This window comes from Emiliania huxleyi (assembly GCF_000372725.1).
Source record: "Emiliania huxleyi CCMP1516 unplaced genomic scaffold EMIHUscaffold_4, whole genome shotgun sequence".
Lineage (NCBI taxonomy): Eukaryota > Haptophyta > Isochrysidales > Noelaerhabdaceae > Emiliania > Emiliania huxleyi.
Genome location: NW_005198966.1, coordinates 928,576 through 949,171, shown reverse-complemented (window position 1 = coordinate 949,171; position 20,596 = coordinate 928,576). Strand labels below are relative to the sequence as shown.

General features: G+C 65.0%; 9 protein-coding genes across 9 annotated transcripts in view; 4 read left to right on the top strand and 5 right to left on the bottom strand.

Annotated features, from left to right (window-relative positions):
• EMIHUDRAFT_95940 (hypothetical protein) overlaps positions 1–1,074 on the bottom strand; it is a gene marked incomplete at both ends in the record, with an annotated part of 2,323 nt that extends 1,249 nt beyond the window's left edge. Inside the window, one exon of the mRNA XM_005770511.1 lies at positions 505–1,074. Within this exon, the coding sequence (XP_005770568.1) occupies positions 505–1,074 (570 nt within the window). The remainder of the gene's footprint in view (positions 1–504) is intronic.
• A 5,060-nt stretch (positions 1,075–6,134) lies between these two features.
• EMIHUDRAFT_461341 (hypothetical protein) lies at positions 6,135–7,638 on the bottom strand (the record flags this gene model as incomplete). Its single annotated transcript, XM_005770510.1, has 2 exons — positions 6,135–6,664; positions 6,949–7,638. 2 exons carry the CDS (start codon positions 7,636–7,638, stop codon positions 6,383–6,385), a joined length of 972 nt encoding a protein of 323 aa, XP_005770567.1. The 3' UTR covers positions 6,135–6,382.
• Positions 7,639–8,395: 757 nt separating this feature from the next.
• On the top strand, positions 8,396–8,827 carry EMIHUDRAFT_56545 (hypothetical protein; the record flags this gene model as incomplete). The annotated part of the gene is made up of 1 exon (XM_005770509.1): positions 8,396–8,827. A coding segment is annotated over one exon (432 nt), but the record flags the coding sequence as incomplete, so codon positions are not given.
• Positions 8,828–9,264: 437 nt separating this feature from the next.
• On the bottom strand, positions 9,265–9,732 carry EMIHUDRAFT_61581 (hypothetical protein; the record flags this gene model as incomplete). The annotated part of the gene is made up of 1 exon (XM_005770508.1): positions 9,265–9,732. One exon carries the CDS (start codon positions 9,730–9,732, stop codon positions 9,265–9,267), a length of 468 nt encoding a protein of 155 aa, XP_005770565.1.
• An 826-nt stretch (positions 9,733–10,558) lies between these two features.
• Positions 10,559–12,593, top strand: EMIHUDRAFT_196229 (hypothetical protein; the record flags this gene model as incomplete). Its single annotated transcript, XM_005770507.1, has 3 exons — positions 10,559–10,604; positions 10,939–11,582; positions 11,901–12,593. The coding sequence occupies 3 exons, from the start codon at positions 10,559–10,561 to the stop codon at positions 12,591–12,593; spliced, it is 1,383 nt and encodes a 460-aa protein (XP_005770564.1).
• A 199-nt stretch (positions 12,594–12,792) lies between these two features.
• Positions 12,793–13,107, bottom strand: EMIHUDRAFT_61612 (hypothetical protein; the record flags this gene model as incomplete). The annotated part of the gene is made up of 1 exon (XM_005770506.1): positions 12,793–13,107. One exon carries the CDS (start codon positions 13,105–13,107, stop codon positions 12,793–12,795), a length of 315 nt encoding a protein of 104 aa, XP_005770563.1.
• Positions 13,108–13,574: 467 nt separating this feature from the next.
• On the top strand, positions 13,575–15,415 carry EMIHUDRAFT_196227 (hypothetical protein; the record flags this gene model as incomplete). Its single annotated transcript, XM_005770505.1, has 4 exons — positions 13,575–14,264; positions 14,771–14,950; positions 15,025–15,192; positions 15,272–15,415. The coding sequence occupies 4 exons, from the start codon at positions 13,575–13,577 to the stop codon at positions 15,413–15,415; spliced, it is 1,182 nt and encodes a 393-aa protein (XP_005770562.1).
• A 44-nt stretch (positions 15,416–15,459) lies between these two features.
• On the top strand, positions 15,460–16,591 carry EMIHUDRAFT_420385 (hypothetical protein). Its single transcript, XM_005770504.1, has 3 exons — positions 15,460–15,775; positions 15,840–16,028; positions 16,119–16,591. Exons 1-3 carry the CDS (start codon positions 15,732–15,734, stop codon positions 16,426–16,428), a joined length of 543 nt encoding a protein of 180 aa, XP_005770561.1. The 5' UTR covers positions 15,460–15,731; the 3' UTR covers positions 16,429–16,591.
• Positions 16,592–16,863: 272 nt separating this feature from the next.
• EMIHUDRAFT_461339 (hypothetical protein) lies at positions 16,864–20,505 on the bottom strand (the record flags this gene model as incomplete). Its single annotated transcript, XM_005770503.1, has 14 exons — positions 16,864–17,256; positions 17,342–17,409; positions 17,486–17,700; positions 17,853–17,887; positions 17,966–18,016; positions 18,096–18,145; positions 18,211–18,249; positions 18,384–18,463; positions 18,807–19,185; positions 19,502–19,579; positions 19,630–19,716; positions 19,765–19,966; positions 20,064–20,283; positions 20,375–20,505. 14 exons carry the CDS (start codon positions 20,503–20,505, stop codon positions 16,864–16,866), a joined length of 2,028 nt encoding a protein of 675 aa, XP_005770560.1.
• Between the last annotated feature and the right edge of the window lie 91 nt (positions 20,506–20,596).

The window sequence follows — 20,596 nt, the reverse complement described above, 5'->3', positions numbered from 1 at the left end:
CCGGCGCGCCTCTGTCTTTGAGAAGAGCCCGCCGCTCCGCTTGGCAATCAGCTCCGAGAAGGCGGACTGCGGCTTCCAGCCGAGGGCGCGCTTCGGGGCGCCGATGAGCTCCGTGCCCGAGCGGAGGATCGACTCGGTGTCCTCGCCCGCGTCGGTGCGGAGGTGGCAGACGGCGGCGAGCCCGGCGAGCAACACCCCTCCGACGAGCACTCCGACGCCCGCCGCCGCGCCCGCCTCCGCCCTCTCTGGCGGCGGATTGGGCGGCGGTATGGCCCACCCCAGCCAGGGCGGGCTCGAGGGGGGGGGCAGCGGCGGCTCCAGGGGAGCGGGGGGCGGGACGGGCGGCGGCGGTGGCGACGGTGGGTCGGGAGACGGCGGCGGGCGCGGCGGCAGAGGTGGCGACGGCGGAGAGGGTGCGGCGGGCGGCCGAGGTGGCAGAGAGGGGGGCGGCGGCTCGAACGGAGGGGGCTGCGGAGGAGGCTGCGGCGGCCGTTGCGGAGGCACAGGAGGCGGCCGCGGCGGCGAGGGCAGCGAGGGCGGCGGCGAGACGCAGCAGAAGTTGAAGCACTCGGAGCCGTCCGCTTTTGCAATCCCTTTCCTGCCGGGCACGGCATAACCAGGCATCTCGCCGGGGCACGCGTAGTCGAGGGTCCACGAGCACCCATCGCACTTTGGCGGCGACGGTGGCGACGGCAGAGAGGGCGGCGGCGCGGGCGGGCAGTCAGGGAAATGGAGGAAGCCGCAGAAGCGGCACGTCAAAACGCCGCCGGCCGAGCAGCCGTCGGGAGTCCACGGACGTGGCGGGGGCGGGTCCTCTGCACACTGCGCGTCGCGAGGCGGGGAGGGGCGCGTCAGCGGGGGACGCGACGAGGCGGGGAGGGAGCGTGAGCGGGGGCTGCGCGCTCGGACCGTTTCGTCGCGGAAGCACGTCTCTTGAGCGTTGGCCGTGCACGTTGCTGCGGCTTTGAACGTGCACGTCCCGGTTGGTGGGAGCGTCGCTGGGAGAGGTGCTTGGGCACCCAACCACTTGCTGCCCAGCTGGGCAGAGGTCAGAACGACCCAGGAGGTGATCATTTCGCTGCACCCGGGTGCACAAGCCCGCCGGGAGACCACACATCTCAGCAAGCCGCCATTCCCAAGAATCTATTCAACGCCGGGGCGGGTGGCGGAAAGGGAATTTCCTCATCCACCCCCTTTACACTTGGGCGTGCGTGCGACTCTTCCCGCGCCCCGATACTCGAGTAGCAAGCAGCTCGACCACACAGGCCGAGGTCAGGACGATGTATCGGTTAAATTTCCCCACGTTTTTGCTCCCACAACCCATCGGCCCGGAGGGCCGGGTAGGAGGGGTCTAGGTTACCTCTACCTCTGAGGGCCTGCGGCCCTCTTACCTTTACCTCTGGGCAGCCGTGGGCCCTTTACCTCTACCTCTGAAGTAGCCGTGATTTTACCTGTGCGTAATCTCGCCTCTAGGATCTCGCGCGAGAGGCGAGTGTTTCGAGACTCCGAGTGATCTCTCGAGTGATCTCGAGATGTTGATATCTCGATACAACATAATCTGCGATTTTTACTCGCCGAGAAGGGTTGGGCGCGCAGGACAAAGAAAATAAAATGTGCCGCACGAGTGTTTCTGAGAGCCGCATAGCGGCATAGGTGAGTGGCCGACATTTCAAAAAATGGGCGCTGCCAGGCGCGCCCCGCGCTGCGAGCGTGCCCACCATGGTTGGGCGCGCAGCGAGGAAAATTTTGGATGTCGACAGCCTTTTCTAATAGGAAAATGGCCTCCTCGGCGCCATACCGCTTTTCGGCGCACAGCAGAGTTCGCAGCCTGACATGCTGCCTTCCATTCTACCTACACTTTCAGAATGGAGGCAGCGCGGGCTCAGCTGTGCCCAGACCAAGTCGATTTGTACCAAAGTTGGTAGACAGTGCCTAAACCACGGAATCGAAAATGGCTCTTAAATTCGCGCACCTGGTGTCCGCACTGTCGCATGGTGCGAGCCGCCACTCATAAGAAGGTCTCCGCTGCAATGCTTTTGCTGTCTGCGTCAATGCAGCATCCCATCGAGCGCGTCACTATGACCTGACCCATGTAGATAATGGATGAATAACAATTGCACACTCGAGATTGCACAGCCACAGGATGTGTGCTGCTCTCGTTGGCTTCAACCCCTTTCTCCTCCGGACCGCCTCCTCCGAACACACCACGCCCACGACGCGCCCTGCATGTAAGCCAGCCGCTCTCTCTCCCACCCGCGCCCTCCACCTCTCTCGGATGCACAACAATCATTTGATGTCTTCTCGCAATTCCCTTGAAGGCGATCTGGCTGGATCTCTCGGACCTAGGCTCGCCCCTACGCTTCGTAGCGCAGACCGCCTCGCTTTATAGCACTTGAATGGCCACGTCGATGTCAGCCACCGCCTCTGACGCGCGGTCGGTCTCCACGGACACGTCGTCTTTGCCAACCTTGCGGAGAGCAGGTCGATCTTGGACGCTGCGGCGCCGCGCACATAGGCAGAGTGCGGCGGCGGCGGTGAGCGCGATTGCGGCCGTCCCCCCGAGGGCGGCGCCAACCAGCACGCCCACGCCAGCCCCGGCCGACCCGTCGCTGTCATCCAAGTCAAGTTCATCACTTGGCAGGTCCACTGGTCTGGGCGGCGCTTGTGAGGGAGGCGATCGCGCTTGCGGCGGAGGAAAGGGACGGGGCGGAGGAGGACGTGGAGACGGCGGCGGCGGCGAGGAGGAGCGAGGGCGGGGAGGGGGACGCGGAAAAGGCGGTGGTGGTGAGGAGCGAGGGTTGGGAGGAGGAAGCGGAGACGGCGGCGGCGGAGGCGACGAGAGCGCGATGGGAGGAGGGAGTGAAGGCGGAGTCGGCGACGGGAGCGGGCTCGGATTAGAGCGCGGAGGCGAGGGCGGTGGAGGCGACGAGTGGGGTGGAGGTGGGGTCGGCGGAGGCGACGGGGGCGGGCTGGGAGCAGGACGCGGCGGTGGCATGAGCGTCAGAGGTGGGGGGAGCGGAGGCGTTGGCGATGGAGGAGACGAAGGTGGAGGCGAAGCAGAGGGTTGAAGAGGGCGGGGTGGTGACGGCGGGCGCGGAGATGGCGGCGGCGGTGAGGAAGACGGCGAGGGCCGCGGTGGCGGGAGGTTTGGCGGCATTGACTGCTCAGGGTCAGGGGCAGGCGATGGATCCGGCAACTCATACGAGTAGTAGGAGGACTCGTAGGTTGAGTAGTAGGATGCTTGGACGGCTGTCGCGTGAACAAGGACCGCGAGGGTGGTGGAGTGCATCATCGTCATGTCGCGGAGCGAGATGGTGCGGTCTGCGTCCGTAGAAAGCGCGCGGATGCGTCCTCATAGCCAAGTTTCGACGGTTACGCGACCTGGTTTGAACGCTGGATTTGCACAGGCCACGACAGGAATCGCACTTCTTTTCTCCCGCGCTTTATTCTTCACCGCTCTGCTGAGATGTTGAGACGTTGTAGCGGTCGCGGAAATAAGTAAATGAAACACACCCACGTCCCCGCGCGATCTTTGTGCAGGGTCGGAAAGGAAACATTATTTCACATTTTACTCTGCATGTGCCATGTGGCATGTGCACAACGATCAACGTCGATTGCTCGATTTGTCTTGATTGATTGAATAACATCGCCTTCCACATCTGCGGGCAGCGCTCCCCTTCGGAAATGCTTTCGTTACGCTGCTTCTTGGCCTCTAGCAGGACGGAGGTGGCCGATTCGCACACACATACCGTAAGCTCCAAGAGCGCTCCAACACACCCGCAGCCGCTCCACGCAGGTTCATCCAGTCCTCCAACGACGCTTGGGAAGCATAAGGGAAAGACAGCCTCTCACCTTCTCTGTGCCTTGCTCTCTCTAGACATTTTTGGCTGATTGAGGTGCTATTCCGCGCTCGTGGAAAGTGGGAGATGTCTGACACGGACGTGTATAGGAACGAGATGGACACGGACTTCCAGCCCTTCGACAGCGCCAGTCGTCCTTGGCAAGCCCCGATCCCCTTGCGCCGTTTCACTCTGTGCCGCCGCATGGGCAAGGGCGGCTCGTCGACCGCGGCGGTGAAAAAAAACGAGCTTTTCTGGGACGACAACCACCAGCCGCATGCCGCGCGCCGCAAGGCGATCATGAAGGCGCACCCCGAGGTGTCCAAGCTGACGGGTCCGGAGTGGCGGTCAAAGTACGCTTGCCTCTGGTTTGTGAATATGGTCACTATGGTCCACATATCCATAATTCGTTGGTTCAGCCTTCAGCGCCATGTACAACCGCTCGAAGCCAGTGCTGCTCACATTCTCAAGGCTCTCAAAGCCGAAGCGCTGGTACCAAGAGTAGAGCTCGCGCCAGCGCGTCCGGTTGGCCTTGACCACGTCCAGCACAACGGGGCGCAGGAAGGGCTGAGTTGCGCTGCGACGGGTCGTGTAAAATGCCAGGCGATCGGTGGCTGTGAGAGGAGTAGCGCGCATCTGTCGCAATTTGGGCAGCCGCAGCGCCTCAGAAAGAAGAAGAGTGCCACAGCCCCTCCCGCGGAAGGCGTGCAAGATGCAAACACTGCCGAGTCCAACATGCGAGGCAGCGCTGCCGAGAGAGTTCTGGTCGACAAAACTCAAAACACCGGCAGGTTCATCGTCACTGACCAGGAGGACGAAATAGTAGCCCAGAACATCCGAGAGGAACTTGCCTGGCGTGATCTGTACGCCTCGCACGTCGGCATGCACTCTCGCCGACGGCCCTCCAATCCCATATAGGGCGTGCCTCTCACGCCAAAAGCAGGTCTTGTTTTCGTCCGGCGTGAACATTCCTTCGGACAGCAGCTTCCAAAATGTGTCATTTGGATAGACCAGTGTGAGCGACCGTGCACTGCCCTCAATGACTGAAATTTCTGCGCATTGTCGAGCCGGAGGCTCCGTTTCTGTACCTGATTCTGTGGGGAAGTGCAGAATGAAGCCAGCGAGGAGGAAGAGAGCTCCGACGACCATCACGGCGGAAATCGTCCCTTGCTCGCCTGGCTCACTCCAATGGGAGCGGGAGCAGGAGCGCATTACACGATATGCCCCGCTCGGTCGGGATTTTTGATCAGGGAAAGAAGAACAATGGACGCGGTTTTCTTTCTTTCTAGAGGAGGAAATGACAAGGGAGAGAACGACGAGAGTGGGACGACCGCGAGGTGGCATGTGAAGATTGCAGCGAGAAGCGGCGAGAGACTGCGAAGAGAGATAGGAAGAGGCAGACTCCCTAGGGTGGGCGACGGCTAGCGCACCACACACCTCTCCTTAAAATCCCTGTGTGGTGGCGGCGTGCCGTCCTCCCATCCCTCCCTTGGGTTGTCTGTTTTCTTTCTTTCTTTCTTTCTGCGTTTGCCTTGAACTGGGTGCGTGTCACCTTCATGTCCATGAATAGCTCATGTGAGGTTGCTGAATGCTCATTGCGACTCCAGACTCCTTTGATGTTTGAACCCGTCCAAGTAGCAAAAAAACAAAACGGAGCACAGATCGCTTCGAAAAGTCTTCAGGACCAAGTGCTTCAAGTGACAAGTCGAAAAAAAAACTGCTGAGAACTCCTGCCTCGTCTGCAGTCTCCTTAGTCTCCTTTACAAACTCGTGTGACGTGTGGGAGAGGGAGGCCTGGAGGGGCCTTCCTGCGCCTACCTTTTTATTTTTTCCTGTGTGCGCTTCTTAGCTGCAGGGAGTTTTGTTGTAAAATTCTTAGCTGCTCCCCGGCCCTGGATGTGAGGTTAATCAAGTGTGTATGGCCTCGCGCCCTGAGCGCTGAGGCGGAGGGCAGCACCTGGAGCGCTTGCTTGGAGCTTGGTGCTTGTGGAGACGTTTGGAGTCGTGTGTGTGTGAAGGCGTCGTAGCCCTCCGGTCTACTACTAACACTGAAGACCCGCAGCACAGCCACAGCCCACAGGGGTGGGAGAGCGGGAAATTATTCGGAAATAAAAAAGGAAAGGGAGTGGTGCGGCGTGCGCGGGCGGGGTGCGGGCGCGGAGGCCCGGCGCGCTGCGGCCTGACACGCGGAGGCAGGCGCCTGCCCGCTGCGACTGCCCCGGAGGGTCTGGGGTCGCTCACAGGCGCCGGCCGCCCGCGCCCCGGGCGCTGCAGCGCCGGCTGCCTGCAGCCTCTCAACTCTGCACACATTTAATGGACTACACAGAGAAGGTAGCGTCGAAGTTGGCTAGGCTTCGGACCCACCGTACAACCCCGACGGGGACACTCCTCGAACGCGGACTCAAGAGGGGGTGGGAGGTACGAGTCCCGGCTAGTACACCCTGGCTCTCGCGCAGGACGCGCTGAGCTCATACTGGACGCTGCTGCTCGGTGGCAAGCCGTCACGCGCGGCGCTGCTGCGGCGGGCGGAGGGCTCACCCCAATCACTCCTCCTTTGGCATCGGCCGCTTGACGCGGTTGTACGGCCCGACGTCGTCGCGCATGATGTAGTCCCAGATGACGCCCACCCACGACTCGCACACGGAAACGTCGTAGTAAAGGTGGGCGTGCATCCGGAGCAGCTCGAGCATGGAGCGGATGGGGTACGTCGGCCCATTTGGGCAGCTTGTTGTTGTCGCCGCGCTTGGTGCATCCGGTAGTTCACGGGCGCCACCTCGTGAAGCTTCATGCGGGTGAAGCGGAGGGCTGCCAGCTGCAGGACGTGCCTAGGGCGTTAGGGCTCGGGCTCCAGGGGGTGGGCGTTCGAGTTCGGGCTCGGGGTAGCCGGACGCGCCTCGCGCGCAGGCCGGCCATGTCAAAGACTTCGTACGTGCGGAGGAGCCTGCCGCTCGAGGCGCTCTCCTCGTTGAGGGCCGCGCTCTGCTCCTCGAGCAGCGCCTTCGTGGGGGAGGAGTTGTCCGCGGGTGAGCGGCGGCGGGGGTCAGCGGCGAGGCTGGCGGGATGGAGGGGGCAGGAGAGGGGAGTGAGCGGTAGGCGGCGCGAGCACGACCGTGTAGAAGGCGCGGAGCTTTGCCTCGCCGTCCGGCTCCCGCACGAGGGCCGCCATGTCGTGCGCGCCCGTCCTCTCGATCTTGACGTGGTGGCCGCCGCGGGAAGTGCCGCACCGAATGCCGAGCACGAGGAAGCGGGTCGCCCACTCGCCCTCGTCGAGATCGGACGCAGAGGCGAGCGGCGCGCACGGCGGGGCGGCGCAGTGGCGGCGCTTCCAATCGCTCGCCGAGTTGATCAGCGCTGCCAAATGCTCCGACGTCTGGTGTCGAGCAGACAGCGTCCGCAGCTTCCGAAGCAATTCCATCTTGAGAGCCGCCGCGCCGGCGGAGTGCGCCCGCCCGAGCATGCCCGCCGGCGCACTGGCGTGAAGCAGCGGGATCGCCCCTCCGATGACCAGGGCCTCAGCCGCACTGACAGGCGGCACATTCCACCACTCCCTACTCTCAGTGCCGAGAAGCGATGCGGAGCCTGGATGATCCGGATCGGTCGCGTCCCAGACAGACGAATCGGTGTCCACCGAATCGGTGTCGACCGCTGCGTGTGCCGCCGCCGCCGCCTTTGGCGGTGTCGATGATACCGGGAGCACTCGAAGCACGGCGGCAAGAAGGACGATGAAGGCGGCGGCCGCGGCGGCGAGAGACGCGTCGGAGATTTCCTCCAGACCCTCCTGCCACAGATGCACGTCCATGCCACAGAGATGCACAGTCTGCGCCGCCGTGCTGAAAGGCGGCGGGGGGCTTCTCTTTCTTTTTTACTCAAACTCAAGGCGAAAGGTTTCTTCCTGCAAGTTTCCGCCGCCTGCATGTAGCTCTGCCTAATCGTTCAGTTACGGATCATTTACTCCCCCCACAATCGCTGTCGTGGGATTGCTTGTCATGTGAGAGAGCGTTCTTTTTCTACATGTGCTTGCGCGGTGTAAAGAAAGAAAGAAAGAAAACACACAACCCAAGGGAGGGATGGGAGAACGGCACGCCGCCACCACACAGGGATTTTAAGGAGAGGAGGGTGTGATGCGCTAGCCGTCTTGCGCGGTGTCTCTTTTTGCCTTTCTGTGCTCGTGCTTCTTTCCATCTTTCCACATGAAGCCGACACACTTGTATCTCTCCCTGGCCACGCTGCTCGGCGGCGCCTGCGGGTTTGCCCATCCTGGTGCTGCGCGCGTGCGGCTTGGCGGCGGCCACTCTGGTGCGAATCGGCTGGCTCGCCCTCAGGCGGTCGCAGCGCCAGCGGACAATGGCGTCGACGTTATGCAGGCTGCAAAGTACCCGGTGGCAACAGCCTGTCAGTTCGGTCTCATCGCCGCCTTGTTCCGCGCGATCGATGCTGTTGGAACAACCCCGGCGCCACTGGTCCCGCCGCTCTTTGCACTTCTCTCGCTGCGCTCCCGCATCTTCTCGCTGCTGCCGGCGAACCGGCCGCCACGCGGCGGGTTCGACGTCGAAGGGAAGCGCACGGCCACCCCGGCCGAGACGATCCGACCCTCGTGGACGCCGCCCGGGATCGCCTTCCCCTTCATCTGGCTGACCATCACTGCGCTGCGAGCCGCCTCCTCGCTTGTCGTCTTCAAGGCGACCGGCCGCGTGCTCTGCTCTCCGGCGCTGCTCGTCCTCGCCCTCCACCTGTGCGTCGGAGACACGTGGAACTGCGTCACCAACGTTGAGCAGCGCAAGGGTGTGTCGGCCGTCGGCGTCCTCGCCGTTTGGACTTCGGTCGTCGCGGCAGTCAAGGCCTTTTATGATGTCGCGCCCGCGGCCGGCCTGATCCTCGCCCCGTCGGCGGTGTGGATCTCGATCGCGTCGGTCCTCACCTGGACCATCTGGCGGATCAACCCGCCGCTCCAGCCGCTCTATCCGCGGCGGAGCGATGCGAGCGACGCGAAGGCGGCGCTCGTCCTCCCGCTGGTCTTCCGGCCTCGCCAGCTCGCAAAGGTGCTGACGACGCCGCCAGTCGGGCCGCCGCAGAAGAAGGAGGAGGCGGTCTAGGGGGGAGGAGCTCCTCCACCGCTGCATGCCCGTTGCGCCCCGCCTGCACGAAAGCGCATGAAGACAAAACTGATGAAGTCACGCCCCTGCCGGACAGCGGACTCAGCTGTCGCGCGCTAACATGCCCAGAGAGGCACAGCCGCGGTACGAGCTACTCGTAGGCTTTTTTCGTAGTATTTTTCTTAGTTATTTTTCAGGTTATTTTTTGACGAGACTCTAATACATAAGTGTCAACCAGGTTGCCGCACACAGATGTCAGATCAGCCAAGCTGCAGCCCTGCACAGAAATATGGAATGGTCCTAGGGAGTGCCGAACACGGAACAAAAGTTCGCTACCGCACGCGCGTGGCCTCGACCTCGAGATAGAAATAGTTGTATGGATCCTGTCGCTGCAGCTCGCGCTCTATCTGCCGCCGTGGGCCGTAGCCGTCCGGCAGCGGACCAGGGCTCCTGTCGATCGGCAGCGTATACGCCTGCTTGACTGGGAGGACGAGGCGGCGCTTGCCGCCCTGCCGCATCCCTTTAATGCCCTCGTTGACGCCTGGCATGGCCGCGCCGTCGCCGACAGTGAACACAAAGCTATCCTTCTCGTCGAAATTGTCGCTGACCCGAACGGCACCCGACTGCGCTGAGAGCATCTTGATGCTGCCGTCGACGTAGTACCCATTCGATCGGCGCAGGACCCACTGCAGCGAGACCTTGGAGCCGGCGTTGACCTCCGTCCCCTTACCCACCAACAAATCGGCATATCGGCCACCGCCCGCGATCTTTTGGTACGCGCTCACATCCACCGACTCCATCGGCTGTGTAGCGCCGACGTCAGCTGCGGCCACTGCAGGAGGCACCGCGGCGGCCACTGCTAGCGCAGCAGCTGTCTCCCGCAGCACCGCACGGCGGCCTGCGCTGATCGGGAGCAAGGCGTCCGTGCTGGCTGGGAGGAGGGCGAGGATCAGAGCGAGCCTCATCCACGCACCTACACTTTCACGAGGCCGGGAGGTTGTTGCTATAAGAATTCTGCGGCGCGGAGGCGAGCCAGGCTGTGTTCTTCACATAGGCTGTTCGTCACCTTCCTAAGTAACTAACTAACTCGTCGACACCACCGATGACAAGATCTGCAGGTTCTCCGCCGCCCCTTTCTTGTCTAGTGGCCCGCTCCGAGTTTCGCGGCGAGGAGGAAACGCGCCACGCCGCTTCTGTCTTGCGGGGCCAGGCGAGAGCTTCTCCCCCGGTGGTGGCGGCGGCACTGCACTTGCGCGCGCAGCATGGCTGTTACGTTTCCCTCGAGCTCAGGGTACTCGGGCGCGTCCTCCTCCCTCCCGCGGCGCCGCTGCTCTCTCTCCTTGCGCTGGATGCAGCCGGCGAGGCCGCCCGTAAGCGCCTCGTGCGAGCACCGGCACGACGCCTCGCTCGCCGCCCTCCCACCAAGGCTGCAGTTCACGCGGTCGAAAGAGGGGGAAAGGAGAGCTAAGCGCGAGGGTGTCGGATCTCCACGGGAGGATTGAAAGAGCGCTCCAGAGGCGAGAGCCGTGGAATAGTGGTGCCAGGTGTGCGCGCTGCCACCCGGCAGAAGAGAGAGAGAGAGAGAGAGAGAGAGAGAGAGCAGTACCAACGAATTCAACACTCAACATGATTTCAGGCCTAGAGCCCAGAGCCCTGTTCACGCGCGCGCGAGGTCTCGCTCGTGCACAACAGTCAGTGAACAGAGAGAGACGTCCAGCGTGCAGTGCTTGTCGGTGGTCGGCCAAGGGGACGGAACCAAGGAGCCAGGACCGCCTTTCCTTTCTTTTTAGGCCACTTTTTTCTTTTTCTTTTTTGGTGAGCCGGTGTGTTGCCAGTCCGCGCCAGTCCGCGCCCTTGTCGTGCCAAAGAAAGAAAGAAAGAAAACACACAACCCAAGGGAGGGATGGGAGAACGGCACGCCGCCACCACACAGGGATTTTAAGGAGAGGAGTGTCGTGCCAGTGTCCTGTGACAGGCGATTTTAACTTCTTTTTTTGCGATGGCAGCTGCCTCGAGCGCCGCGGGCGCGAGCACGTCGCACCGCCGCACGAGTCACACCCTGCACGCCACGACAAAGGCGCCCGCGACCGGCCTGGGACGCGAGCTGGCGGGCACTGCGTCGCTGGACGACGTCTGGATGCCAAGCTCCGTCCCGTGGAAGCCAGCCGACGCAGAGCCGGTCAAGAGGCACTCGTTGCTCTCGCCGCACGACGCAGCCGTCGTGGAGCTCAAGCGTGCGTCCGAGCTGGCCGCGCTCCGCCGCCGCTTTCACGCGCTCTGCCACGAGAACGGAGTCGCCGCACCGCCGATGAATGCATTCGAGCGGTGGCGCTTTCAGAGCAAATGGGAGGAGGAGGAGGAGGCGGTGCAAGGGGACCCGCTCTTGCCCGTGGCCGCCGAAGGGCCGCCAGCGCCCAGCGACCACGCGAGGTGCGCCGACGAACGTCCGCGCTCCGCCGACGAGTCGATGCGGGCCGACCTGCGGCGCGCAGGCATGGCGCCCGCCGCGAGCGCGGCGGTCGTGCAGGCGGTGCGGTCGGCCTCTGCGCGAGCGGCGACGAGGGTGGACAACTTCCGCTCCACTGCGGCGGAGGGCGGGAGGCTGCGCGTCCGCCTGAAGCGCGAGGAGGATGGCGCGACGCGTCTCGAGGTGCCTTCGAGCTTTGCTCTGCCTCCCAGTGGCGAAGGGGGCGGCGAGGGCGGCGGTGGCGGAGGCGGCGATGCCTCGGAGGACGAAGCGACGGCGCGGCTGCTCGACGGGATCCGGATCACTGCACCATACCTGCACAAGCTGCGAGAGCTGCACGCGAGACACGGCGCGCCGAGGAGGGGCGCGGGCGGCGGCAGCGGCGGCGAGGAGGGCGGCGCCGGCGCGGCGGCGGACGCCAAGCGGGAGGAGCGCTCGTTTCGGCTGCGGCTGCTTGCGCTGCTGCTCCGGTACCACTCGATCGGCGGGCTCGGCTTCCAGGCTGCCCTCGGGGGCGCTGCCTTCTCCGCCCTGCAGCGGTGCCTCGGCGTCAACTTCGAGTGCTTCGCGTCTCCGCTCAACTGCTACTACGGCGCCTACTGCTCCGCCTTCCCCGACGTGGACGCGCCGTTCGGCTCGCGCGGCTCGTTCCGCGGCTTCGCGCCGCGGCGGGGGAGCTACGAGGTCAACCCGCCCTTCGTCGACGGCCTCATCGCCCGCATGGCCGAGCGGCTCCTCTCGCTCCTCGCGGCTGCGCACGCCGCCTGCGAGCCGCTCACATTCGTTGTGGTGCTGCCGGGCTGGCTCGACTCGGAGGGGTACCGCGCCCTCGACGGGAGCAGCCACCTGCGCGCCAAGCTGCTCGTCGCCGCCGCCGACCACGGCTTCGTCGACGGCGGCCAGCACGCGCGCACGCGGACCTTCCGCGAGTCGCCGTACGACACTGCGCTCTTCTTCCTGCAGAGCGGCGCCGCTGCCGCGGTGGACGAGGCGTGCGTCGAGAGCGTGCGCACGGCGCTCGCGCGGTGCACGCCCGCGGCCGAGAGCCTCGCCTCGCTCGACCCCAGGGAGAGGGTCCGCGGGAGGAGCAGGAAAAGGCCGCGCTGGCGCAAGAAGCCTCCGGGTCGGCCGGCCGCCTCGTCCAGCGCCGCCGTCGTCACTCGTGGGGCCAAGCGTCCGCGCGAGGCTGTGTGACTGTAGTAGTAAGCATGTCAAAAACCAAGGCACGGGCCGGGGCGGGCACTGCGAGGACATACACGTGGTGTGTGACGACACCGGCAGCGGGTCCAGGGCACCGGCGGACATACCTCATACGAGATGCGTGTACGAGGACCAAACCTGCCTCGTCCCACGCCTTGCCTCCACGCGACGCTGCTTGAGGACACGGTCGCAGCTACTTCGAGGACAAAAACTCAGCGATATCGGCCTTCCGGTACTTCGTCGCCAGCGCAAGCGGCGTGTCACCGCCAAAGGTCTTGCGCGAAGTGCTCGCGCCTGCCTCAACGAGCTGCTTCACCGCTGCGGTCTTGCCGTTGCGCGTGGCGAGGTGCAGCGGCGTCTCCTCCCAAGCATTGGTAGGATCGATCGGCACTCCCGCCTTGAGGATCTTCTCGATAGCCAGCTGGTTCCCAAGCTGCGCCGCTCTATGCAGCGCCGTCTTGCCAGACGAGTCCTTTGCATTCTTGAGGTCCCACCCGGAATCGATCATGCGCTGCAGCGTCGCAAGATCGCCCTGTGTGATGGCGTAGAACGCCGCCTGCTGCTGAGTGCCCAAGCCGGGGTTCGAACGAGTCTCGGCGAGAGAGATGGCCTGCTGATCGCCCCATTGGTCAGGCACGGGCGTCTGGTACGCGCGAGCAGCCGCCGGCGCCGCAAACGGCGCGAGCAGCGCGGCACGGCGCGTCAGCGTGCGCTGCGCCGACGGGTCCGGCGACACGAGCACGCCGAGTGTGATGGAGGCGCAGAGAAGCATGGCGAGTGAGTCGTGCAGTAGCACGCCAGCTGGGGCGTAATGCGATGCACGCAAAATGGGATGCGGGCAAACGAGAAAAATATTGGACGTGATTTTCAATACCGCTTCCTTTTCCTTCTAGCGGTCTCGATTTCTTCTACAGAGTCCTGCGTCCGTCCTGCAATCGGCGCGACCTAACTCGTCGGTCCGCGACGAGGTAGAGCATGGTGCTTTGCTCGACGCTGCGGGTAAGGAAAGAGGGCGCAGACGGCGAGAAGCTACATGTGCGTGCACGGTACTACTCCGACCTCATCGTCAGCATCATCATGTTGCTGGTCGGCATTGGCATCGGCATCACCGCCTGGCTCGGAAGCTCGCAGCTCAACTGGGACTTTATGCTCTGCGGTTTTCTGTTCCTCCTCGCCCTGATCAACGTGCTCAGCGGCCTCCGGGGACTGATCTACGACGTCCGGTTCGAGGATCTAATCGTCGACAAGGCCAACGGCACGATGACCCGCGCTACGTTCGGTATGTTTGGTCAGGCGCGGCAAGAGTCGGACGTGCCGCTCTCTGAAATCACGCAGTGCGCAGCGGAGTTTGTCCCACGGAGACTGAAGCAGGACGCCTGGGCGAGGCGATCGGCGGCCAAGGGCGGGCACGTCGAGGTGCGCGCCGTGGTCAAGCTTGGCCAGTCGGAGCCGCAGCCACTGCTCGCAGGGCCCGACACCGTGAACGCAGAGTGCTCCGCCTCCTACTGCGGCTGCATCGGCCCGCTCTCCAGAAGTCTGTGCACGGACTTTGCGACGGGCGAGGCCGAACTGGCTGGGGCGCTCAACGAGTTTCTCGAGCTGACGCGCGACCGCGCGACTCGCCCGCCCAATGAAGTCGTCCGTGGCATGGTGGAGACGGCGATGGTATAGCAACAAATGGCGCTGCGCAGAATCGGGGGAAGACACGCCGAGGGTCAAAGCCGCTCCGACGCCGGTTCTTACCAACAAAAGGAAAATGCGTTCGCTGCGAGGTCGCCGGGTTCAGACTGCGACTCTGCGAGACACAGACAGGTTCGCGCGCCCCGGGCGCGCCATGCGACCGGAGACGCTCCTTCTCTCTCTCTCTCTCTCTCTCTCTCTCTCTCTCTCTCTCTCTCTCTCTCTCTCTCTCTCTCTCTCCCTCCCTCCCTCCCTCCCTCCTTCCCTCCCTCCTTCCCTCCCTCCATCTCCCTCACTCCATCTCCCTCGGAGTCGATCCGGGAATTGCTCCTCTATGGGTATCTCTCTTTTTTCATCTAGCACCGGTTTTCTTTTTTTTCGTTTTTCTTCTTCCGGCTGGGCGGCCGACTTCGTCTCGCGGAGGATTCACCCGCCTGCCCGGTCTGTAACACGGTCCCCGGACCGCGATGTCCCTCCCTCCCTCCGACGAGGAGGCGCCGTCGACCAGCCTAAAGGGCGACCGCGGTGAAGGGCTGGGGCCGCCGTGTTCCGTGCTCTGGACGCCCATTCAGCCGCTCACGTGCTGCGTCCCCTTTGTGGGCCACATGGGCATCACCGACTCGGCCGGCAGGCACGCATCACCCGACGCCCTCTGCCGTCTCTCGAATCACGTTTGACGCCTGCGACCAAACGCAGGCTGCACGACTGGGGCGGCGGCCCGATTCATCCGTGTCCGCCAGACCAGATGCTGTTTGGAGCTCCGGCCCGATACATCAGCTACTCGCCGCAGAGCCTCGAGAAATGGGACGAGGCGGTCGCGCAGGCGGACGAGGAGTACCGCCACAAGATCCACTGCATGGTCTGCGGCTCGGACTGCCACTCGCATACAGCGCGTGCGCTCGACCTTTCGAACGTGAGCACGCCGCCCGCCCTCGCGCGCGCACACGCCCTGTTTTATGTGCGCCCTCAGCTGATGCGCCCGAGCCTTCCAGGCGGGCGGCTGCGCCTGCCACAACAAAGTGGAGCTCGCCGCGCACGTCTTCTTCTGTGGGCGACACGTTGGCATGGGCGGCTTCCTCAAGACGTGGCTCGGCTTCGCGCTGCTCGCTGGGATTTGGTACCTCACCCACTTGTGAAAATCATGGCAAAATTCTTTTTCTTGACGAAGCTAAAATGGCAGCTCGCGCGGCTGTCTGCTTCCTCGTGCTGTACGTCTGCGGAGCAGACGCCCGCGGCGCCGACGCGTCGAAGCCGCACCCGCACCAGGGCATCTTGCAAAAGTACGAGCGGCAGCCGCCCAAAAAGTACGGCATCTCGGTCGACGGCATTCCCGTCGAGCGCCTTCGGTCTGGCAAGCCGGTTCTCAAGGTCCTGTCGCTCAAATCGGGCTTCAAGCGGGCCGTGTCGATCCAGGATGTACCGGCGCCACCCGACGTGGTGTGGGGTCGCATCATGGACCTCGACAACTACCCAAAGATGGTTGAGGGCTGCACCAAGTGAGCCGCAGCGCACCAGCCCACGGCACGGCCGGCGCTCTGCACGACGACTCGCCCGCGGCAGGTGCGCCGTCTACCGGAAGAAGCGGTCCCTCAGCGGCAAGCAGCAGGTCTGGGCAAAGTACCGCATCTGCGCCGGCCCCTTCTCGATGGAGTACTTCATCGAGCACACGTACGAGCCGTCCAAGAACTGCATGACCTTCCACCTCGACTACGAGCGGCTCTCCGAGTTCTCGGACACCGTCGGCTACTGGCGCGCGCCACAGCCCGCCCGCAGCTCTCTCGATCCCGCCCCCCGACCGCCCGCCCGCCCACCTCGCCGCTGTGGCTCCTGCTGCTGCAGGTACGTCGAGAGGGTCGAGGACGGGTGGAGCCGCGTCTACTACTCCGCGGACTCGCAGCTGCCGAGCTGGGTGCCCGGCTTCGCGCGGGACAAGCTCATCCAGCAGGCGCTGCGCCAGTCCACCTCGTGGGTCGACCGGCACGCGCAGCGAGCCATGGGCAAGGGCGGAGCCGAGCCGAGGCCGCTCCTGCGGCGGATCAAGCAGGCCGGCGCGGTCGCGCTCGCTCTCTCGCTCAAGGCGCGGTTTCTGCCCGGCGTGCAGCCCCTCAAGGCACCGCGTGAGGCGCTGCGCCGGCTCTTGCGCAAGTGAGAGCCTCGGCGAGAGACGCGGGCCGCAAGAGCGCTCTTCGTGCTGGAGAGTGTACACCGCACGCGTGCGCACACACCCGACCACACCGAGTCGCGAGTGCCACCCAAAACGACGACAAACACATGCACACGTCCTGTCCATTTTTTCAAATTCAATTTACATCAACTGCGGCTTGCAAGAAAGTACAAGGGCGGCTGCGCGCGCGACCGCTTGTTATGTGTAATACCACGATTAGATTTTAAATGCACATCGATGCGGTATTACGGCGTTTTACCAAATACCAAACACCCAGAAGCTCTGGCTCGACCCCCAAAACACGTAAAGTACACTGGCCACCAGCCCTCATTGGATTACGTACAACGGCTCTTGACGCACCGTAGTACTGGGGATGCGGCCTCCCCTCGTACTGGCCGTGACCAGGGCCGTGACCCCCCTTCACACTGCGGCGTCCTCGCTCGCCGGCGGAAGCGCGCCCATCATCTCAATCGCGATGCCGCCAGCCGGAGGTCGGGCGAGCTCGCTGCTGCTCGAGCCAGAGAAGAACGGGTTTGGCTGCAGCGAAGGGCCGCCCGCCGAGGGAGTCAAGGCGCTCCGCCCGCCCGCGTCCTGCCCCGCGTCCTGCCCCGCGTCCCGCCCCGCCGCCGCCTCGTCGACCCACGCCGTCGCAGCGGCTGCGGAGGGCGACGGCGGCGCCGCCGCCCGCGCCAGAGAGTGCGTTGCCTCGGCCTCCTGCCTCGCCGCCTTGCAGACGACCTCGTACGTCTCTCGCGCGAGCTGCAGCACGCGAGTCGGCTCGAGCACGTCGACTGCGAAGTCGGCGACGTAGACCTGCGGCGGCGCGAGAGGCGGGCGGGCGGGTGACGGGTGGATGCCGGGAGGGGGGACGGGAGGGGGTGAGGCTCCGACGGCGCGCCTCCTGCGCCAGCGCCTGCGCGCCCAGGATCGACCACGGCCCTCGCTCCCCCTCGAAGGTCTCAGAGCCTACGGAGCGGGACGAGGCGCCCCGTCACACAGTGCCGCTCTGCCCCCGCCCCCTCCCGCACAAGCGAGTGTGCGCCGCAAGCCACGCGCGTGCTGAGCCGGCCCTGCAGCACGACCGTGCAGCCGGCGCAAGGCTCTCCCCGTTCGTAGAGCGGCGGCCCCTCGGGCTCGAGGATGAGGACGGAGGAGGCGCGCAGCATCGCGTGCAGGTGGTGCGGCGGCAGGGCGGCGAGCAGCGGCACGGAGGCGGCGAGGAAGAGAGAGACCGCCTCGATCTCGCTGTCGGTGAGCCTATGGACATGTCTCGGACATGTCTCGGACATGTCATGGACGTGTGAGGTGGATCTCGCTGTCGGTGCGCCTAGGATGCAGCCGAGCCGCCCTCTCGCAAGTGCGCAAGAGGCAACGGCCTGCTCTGCCTCGCCAAAGGGAGAGAGAGACACCTCGCGACGCGAAGGTGGGTCGGGTCGAGCATGTCCTACACGAGACATGCCCAGCGGCATGTCATGGCAGTGTCCAGCACGCCAGGGTCGAACTCGGGGGTCGAGATAGTCTCCTGCCACGCGCCGCGCCGCCGCACCTCCTCGCGCCGCGGCTCGACGAGCGCCTGAAGGGCCCAGGCAAGGGCGTGGGAGGGCGCCGCTCGCCGCGCCTCCTCTCCTCCCCCGCTCGACGGAGTGGCGCGCCCGCGTCACGTTGTCGGTGTACACGTCGCTCTCGTCGACGATCTCGGCGCCTGCGAGCAGCGACCGTGGAAGTGAGTCGACTCGGCCAGCGCCGCCCCGCCGCCGCCCCACGCGCCGATCAGCTCCTCGAGCACGTCCTCCAGCGTGACGATGCCTAATAATATATAATATAATATAATATAATATAATAATAGATCCTCGAGCACGTCCTCCAGCGTGGCGATGCCTACGCCGTGGACGTGTCGTCGACGCGGCTACAACCTCGGCTCTCTCTCGGCCATGTCTCGCCGACGATCTCGTAGAAGGGGTCGCGGGACTCGTCCGCGTCGTTGACGCGCTGGACCATCGCGAGGTGCGACTGGCCGCGCCTGCGGGAAGGGCCCGGGAAGGGTCAGGGAAGGGTCCTGCACCACCGCGAGGTGCGGCTGGCCGCGATTGAAGTCGCGGAAGAGCTGATCTCGGGTCACCTCGCGCCATCTCGCGCCATCTCGGGCAATCTCGCGCTTGAAGTCGCGGAAGAGCTGAGCGACGGGCGTGTCGAACCAGACCGTCACCACCGCGCGGCCGCAGTACTCGAGCATCGTCCCTGACGCGGGCATGTCGCGGACGTGTCGCGGACGTGTCGCGGACACGACGACGCAGCAGCCCGAGGCATCTGTGCCGATCGGCACGCCATCCTCCGGGTCGATCAGGATCAGATCCTTGGCGGACAAGAGGCCGACCAACTCGTCGCTCCTCGCTGTGCTCGGCCACGCGCCCGCCGCCGCGCCCGCCCCGCAATCAGAGGCTTCTTCGCCGCCCTTTGCGCCGCCCTCGGCGCCGCCCTCTGCGTCTGATCCCGCGCCCAAGGAAGGCTGCGCGGGCGCGGCGGCGGGCGCGGCGTGCGCGTCCAACTCGGCGGCGTGCGCGTCCAACTCAGCGGCGGGCGGCGCGGTGGCTGGTGCCCGCATGACGGGGATGCGCGAGTGTCCCGAGTCTGCGATGCGGCGCATCAGCCGAAAGTCGAGCACGTCGTCTTCGTGTATGCGGAAGACGTGCTGCATCGGCGTCATGATTTGGTCGGCGGTCCGCTCCGACAGGGAGAGGGCGCCTGAGTCGTGGACGTGTCGTGGGCGTGTCGTGGGCGTGTCGTGGGCGTGTCGTGGACGTGTCGTGGACGTGTCGTGGGCGTGTCGTGGGCGTGTCGTGGACGTGTCGTGGACGTGTCGTGGACGTGTCGTGGACGTGTCGTGGACGTGTCGTATCGGGTCCTCCCCGGGAGGGAGAGGGCGCCTTGGGAGGGGGAGAGCGGCCCTGGGGAGGGCGTGGGGAGGGCGTGGGGAGGGCGTGGGGAGGGCGTGGGGAGGGCGTGGGGAGGGCGTGGGGGAGGGCGTGGGGGTGGGGTGGGGGAGGGGGCGTGGAGGCACCGCAGAGCCACGACAACTCATTCGTGTGGATGGCGCCGTGCCCCGCCGAGAGCTGCGAGACGGTCGACTGCTGGGCTCCTACGGCTCGGCCAGGGGACGTGTCCCGCACCTCACCCCTCCGACCCCACCTCCCTCCCGCCGCCCTGCGGAGAACCGACGCCGGGCGCGCTCGGCGTGGTTGGCGCCGTGGAGGCCTGCTCCTCCGCCTGCGCCGCCTGCACGGAGAAGGGCTGCTTGAGGAGAGGGGCGCGCCGCTGGTTCACTGCTGCTCCGCCCTGCGCCCTCCTGCATCGTGAAGAGCTGCTTGAGCTCGCGGCGAGAGTACTGCACGCCGAGCTCTGCGCCGAGGACGCAGTCGAGTAGCTTGGACATGGGCCAGGCGGCGATGCCGAGCAGCAGGATGACGAGCTTGACGAGCTCGGACGCGTGCGCCCCGACCGCGAGCCCGTGCCGGCTGCAGTACGCCTGCGGGATGGTCTCGTGTAATCTCGTGTCATCTCGTGTCATCTCGAGCCGTGCTGCAGTACGCCTGCGGGATGATCTCGCCAAAGACGAGGATCACGGCGGTGGAGCCGACGACGCCGCCCACGCCGGAGAGCCACGAGACGTCGGCCATCAGGATGGCGAGCATCGAGTTGCCCAGCGTGTTCCCCAGCAGCAGCGTGCAGAGCAGCAGGTTCCCGCGCCGCCGGATGGGCAGGATCCGCTCGGCGTGCATGCGCGCTCGCGGGTCGTCGCCGGCGACGATGAGCAGCAGCTGCGACTCATCCAGGGACATGAGCCTGCGCCGAATGGCAGGGCAGGGTGGTGGCGCGTCTGGCGCCGCGCGGCCGAGGAGCGGGCGCGGGCGACGCGGGCGGTCGGCGGCGTCACCCGAGCGTCAGACCCGAGAACATCGCCGAAGAGCAGACAAGCAGCAATATCAGCGGGTAGTACCAGCCAGGAGTCGCCGGGTCCGGCGGCGGAGGCGGCGGCGAGGGCGGCGGGAAATCAGGAGACATCATGCTGAGCCGAGTCCGCGGCCGCTAAAGAGCATCAAGATTAAGTTCGTTTTCTTTATTTATTTTTACTCTTTTGTTTTATATTAGAGCTAGA